General features: G+C 45.4%; 1 protein-coding gene across 1 annotated transcript in view; it reads left to right on the top strand.

The window, feature by feature from the left end:
• The window catches only part of SRSF4 (serine/arginine-rich splicing factor 4), a 27716-nt gene extending 23804 nt beyond the window's left edge, over window positions 1–3912 (top strand). The window contains exons 4-6 of the mRNA XM_008568670.1: window positions 593–807; window positions 2077–2166; window positions 2407–3912. Coding sequence (XP_008566892.1) covers window positions 593–807; window positions 2077–2166; window positions 2407–3244 — 1143 coding nt within the window. The 3' untranslated portion in view covers window positions 3245–3912. The remainder of the gene's footprint in view (window positions 1–592; window positions 808–2076; window positions 2167–2406) is intronic.
• The last annotated feature ends 944 nt before the right edge of the window (window positions 3913–4856 follow it).

Consider the following 4856-nt stretch of genomic DNA (forward strand, 5'->3'; position numbering starts at 1 on the left):
CCAGGGCCTTGGTGTTATCAGCACCGCACTCTCCCGAGTGAGCCACGGGCCGGCCCAACATGAGCTTCTATAAAGAATTTGCCACTATATGGGCCGGCCCAGTGGCGCACTGGAGAGTGCGCCGCTTGGGAGCGCGGCGGCGCTCCCCCCGAGGGTTCGGATCCCATGTGGTGACCGGTTCCTGCTCACTGGCTGAGCGCGGCACAGGCGCGACACCGAGGGTTGCGATCCCGTACCGGTCAGTAAAAAAAAAAGACCAAAAAAAGGAAGAAAAAAAAAAAGAATTTGCCACTATAAAATTCTAAAAATGGTAGTTAACTAAAAATTTTTATATTCACACATAACTTTATGTAAAGGAACAATTTAATATTAATTTATTGTCTCTACCACCCACCTAATGCCTGGTGCTTTAAGAACCTCAGTGGATGGTTGGTGGGTAGATGGAAATATTTAAGAGTAAACTTTATTCTGAGAAAAGCTGGCATTTTTTAAAAGGAAAAGAAAAGTTTCTACTGTAATGATTGCATTACATATTTTAGCAAAATGTGTCCTAACATATTCAGGGTTTTTTTTGTTTGTTTGTTTTTTAAAGGATTATATGCGTCAGGCAGGAGAAGTAACCTATGCAGATGCCCACAAGGGACGCAAAAATGAAGGGGTGATTGAATTTGTATCTTATTCTGACATGAAAAGAGCTTTGGAAAAGTTGGATGGAACTGAAGTTAATGGCAGAAAAATCAGATTGGTGGAAGACAAGCCAGGTTCTAGACGACGCCGGTCCTACTCCAGGAGCCGGAGTCATTCAAGGTACCGTTGATGTCTTTTATGTGTTGGGAGCTCACCATAAATTCATTAATGAGCACATAGATAACCTGTTTACATTCCCCTGTTGAGTTCTCTGATATGATTGCATTTGGTTGATTTAACTCAGAGCTTTGAACTGAACATTTATTTGTAAAGCTCTTGAACTCTTATGTCATTAGTACAAATAGAAGTAAAGTCCTTTCTCTGAAGCAGGAATCAGTGGACTTCTTTCACATTTCTTCTTGGGTTCCCCAGATCATACCATGGTTGGGGACACATGGCCACTGGTCCCTTGATTACTCTCCCAGATATGCCACCTCCTCAAGAGTGGAGACTTCTATCTTATTTGGCAGCTGCTCTGCAAACAGGCCAGGCACTGGGCTAAGCACTGGAGAGACAGTTGTGAGCAAGACAAATATGGTCCCTGCCCTCGTGAAACTCAGTCTAGTGGAGAAGACAGGCATTAAGCAAATAATTGCCATTGTGACAAGTGTGTCAAAGGAAATGCACACAGTATAACTAGTCTGGAGAGTTGGCAAAGGCTTCCCTAAGGACATGTCATAGAAACAGCCCTAAAGAATAAGTCGGGTGTGGTGGGCAGAGAGGGAGGAAGTGCCTTTCTACCAGAGAGGAGGGCGTTTTTGAAGGCCTGGGTGTAGGAGAGAGGCTACTACCAAGTATATGCAGAGAGGCTAGCTAGGAGGCTGTTGTGGTAACGGGGAGAAATGGTGGTGGCTTGCCCAGCCAGGGAGGCAGCAGCAAAGGTGCAGGGACTGGAGAGATTAGGAGGCAAGACCATCAGCACAGAAGAGGATGAAGGAAAGAGAGGAGTCATGGATTGCTGTGGTTTCTGGTAAGAGGAACGTGGTAAATAACAGTGCCATCAGTGGAAAAAAGGGACCCAGAAAAAGAAGCAGGTCTGTCACAGAAGAGGATGAAGGAAAGAGAGGAGTCATGGATTGCTGTGGTTTCTGGTAAGAGGAACCTGGTAAATAACAGTGCCATCAGTGGAAAAAAGGGACCCAGAAAAAGAAGCAGGTCTGCGGGAAAAGTTAGGAGTTCAGAATTGGAGGTGGCAAGAGTTTCAGGTGAGCCATCCAGGTGGAATGTTTGCAGATGCAGGGCCTAGATCTATGGCCCTGGAACATAAGAGAGAGTTTGTGTAGACAAAGCTAGTACTATACATATTTTTTGATTAGAAGAATGTCTTGGTTGACTGTAATCAGCTAGCCCTTTGTCAGCAAGTGTCAAGAAAATGTTTTCTCCCCCTAGGTCTCGCTCTAGAAGCAGACATTCCCGTAAGAGCAGAAGCCGAAGTGGTAGCAGCAAAAGCAGTCATTCTAAGAGTAGATCCCGATCCAGGTATGTGTTCCTTGGTTCAGGTGGAGGCAGCCAGCAGAGAGCACCTGCACCATGTCTCACTTTGATTTTAATCGTGTGACCCCAGCTTTTCCAGCTCTAGATGGGAATTGTGGGGTCTCAGAAAGCAGTCAGGGCCAGTCCCAGCCATGCACTATATTGGGGATACAGCTCACACACATCTTGATTAGCATGAAGTCTGAAGTCACATGTGACTCAAAGCAACATCTCGCATCTCCTCAGGTCGGGCTCCCACTCTCGGAGCAAGAGCCGCAGCCGGAGCAAGAGCCGCAGCCGGAGCAAGAAGGAGAAAAGCAGGAGCCCCAGCAAGGATGACAAGAGCCGCAGCCGCAGCCGCAGTGCTGACAAGCGCCACAGCAAGAGTAAAGACCAAGCTGAGGAGAAGGTCCAGAACAATGACAACACTGGGAAATGCAAGAGCCAGAGTCCCAGTAGGCATAAAAGTAAGAGTAAAAGTAGGAGCAGGAGTCAGGAGAGGAAGGTGGAGGAGCAAAAGCGAGGGAGTGTGAGCAGAAGTAGAAGCAAGGAGAAAAGCAGGAGTCAGGAGAAGAGCCTGCTCAAGAGTCGGAGCAGGAGCAGGAGCAAAGGGGGCAGTAGGAGCCGGAGCAGGAGTCGCAGCAAAAGCAAAGACAAGAGGAAGGGAAGGAAGAGAAGCAGGGAGGAGAGCCGTAGCCGCAGCCGCAGCCGCAGCAAGAGTGAGAGGAGCAGAAAGCGAAGTGGCAAGCGAGACAGCAAGGCAGGTAGCAGCAAGAAGAAGAAGAAGGAAGACGCCGACCACTCCCAGTCCAGGTCAGCATCCCGCTCAGTGTCAAAGGAGCGGGAACATGCCAAGTCTGAGTCTGGCCAAAAGGAAAGCCGAGGGGAGAGTGAGGATACTGGCACCAATCAGGAGACCCGGTCCAGATCGAGATCCAATTCCAAATCGAAATCAAACCTTCTATCAGAATCACGCTCCAGATCAAAATCAGCTTCAAAAACCCAATCTCGGTCCAAGTCTAGATCCAGGTCTGCCTCCAGATCACCCTCCCGGTCTAGATCTAGGTCCCACTCAAGGTCCTAACTGGCTACGAGCACAGCTGGAACTACCCAAGAAGTCTTTTGTACATGTTTGGTAGCCGTAGCACAAGTGATTGAAGTAGAACATATGTCACTGCTGTACATTTTTAATTCCCCTAATGGTGTGTCTATAATTGTTAAATCTAAGTGCTTCCTCTCAGTAAAGCCTCCTGGCACCAGGACTTCCTGCTCGACTGAAAAAAATCTTCTCTTTAAAAACCCCCTTTACTCATGGCCCACAGTAGAATATCAAAAATGCCTTGGCTTTTCAGGCCTGGCCTTTCCTACAGGGAGCTCAGTACCTGGATGGCTTTAAGGCTGGAATGATGACATAGGTAGGTATGGTGAGTTCAACCATTTTTGCCCTTGAATTGATGCCCTTTGATGTATGCCATTTAGTGAAAGTGCTAAGTCTTAAGTTTCCTACCACTTTGGTTTCATATTTTTGGACTTAACAAAGTTGTGAATAGCACAGTCGAGGAAAATTGATACCTGCAGTAACCCATAGGAAATAAACTGTAGAGTTCCATATTCTGGTATTGTGATTATATTGTTTTATATTAAAAAAGAAAAGAAAAGAATTTTTTTTAATTTTATTTTTCCCCGTCTTGCAAAGTATAGTGACCCCTGTTTCCATTAAATTTGAATAAAGACTATTTTTGCTTGACAAAATTTCATGGTGCTTGATTCCAACATGCATTTCCTGATATATCTTGATATCTCTCTTCTTAGCATAAAAAGTTCATGTGTGATGACTGTTTTCCATTAAATTTGAATAAAGACTATTTTTGCTTGACAAAATTTCATGGTGCTTGATTCCAAGATGCATTTCCTGATATATCTTGATATCTCTCTTCTTAGCATAAAAAGTTCATGTGTGATGACTGTTGTTCTTTGAGATCACCTGTGGTAGGAAGCCAACACCTTTGTAAAGGATTTTTCTCACCCAACAGAATAAAGTCAAGTTTCCCTTCCTTCTTTTAAGAAGCATATGTCCAAGCTGATGAGAAATGAAACAGTTTGGAAACTCAGCATCACCGGATGTGGTCTTCTTGAACATAGTGTTATTTCTTCCGTGCTGTTCGTCAAACTTGACATGAACCTACAGTATCATAATCTCTGCACCTTGGAACCTGAACTAATCAAAAACCAGGGGGGAAATTATGCTGGATTGCCTTTGTCCCAGCCATTCTTGCACTATTTGGCCTAGCTTAATAGTAGGTACCAGAGGTTCAGTGATGCCAATCTAGTATCAGCTCCTGAGGGACTGTTGCGAGGCATCAAAGCAAAGTGGAAGCTGGGAGGCCTTCACTGCACACTGCAGCAAACTTGGGAAAGAGAAGGCCACTTCTCAGACTGCTGCTGAGACATTGGGGGGTGTCTCTCGATTTAAAACAACTTGTTACCTCCTGTAGATCAAACCCTGTAGATGTACTGGGAATACAAAGCAGAGAGTTTCTTTCCTTACTGGAGGTTATGATCTGGTTACAAATGGTAAACACCACAAAGATAGACTAGGCAATCAGAGAAGGGAATTAGAACTCCCATCTGGGGTGAGAGCACCTAAGCTGAACCTTTTGGGATGTGGGAGTGGGAGGCATTCCTGTTAAACATCT

This window comes from Galeopterus variegatus, unplaced genomic scaffold (assembly GCF_000696425.1).
Source record: "Galeopterus variegatus unplaced genomic scaffold, G_variegatus-3.0.2 Scaffold431, whole genome shotgun sequence".
Taxonomy (NCBI): Eukaryota; Metazoa; Chordata; class Mammalia; order Dermoptera; family Cynocephalidae; genus Galeopterus; species Galeopterus variegatus.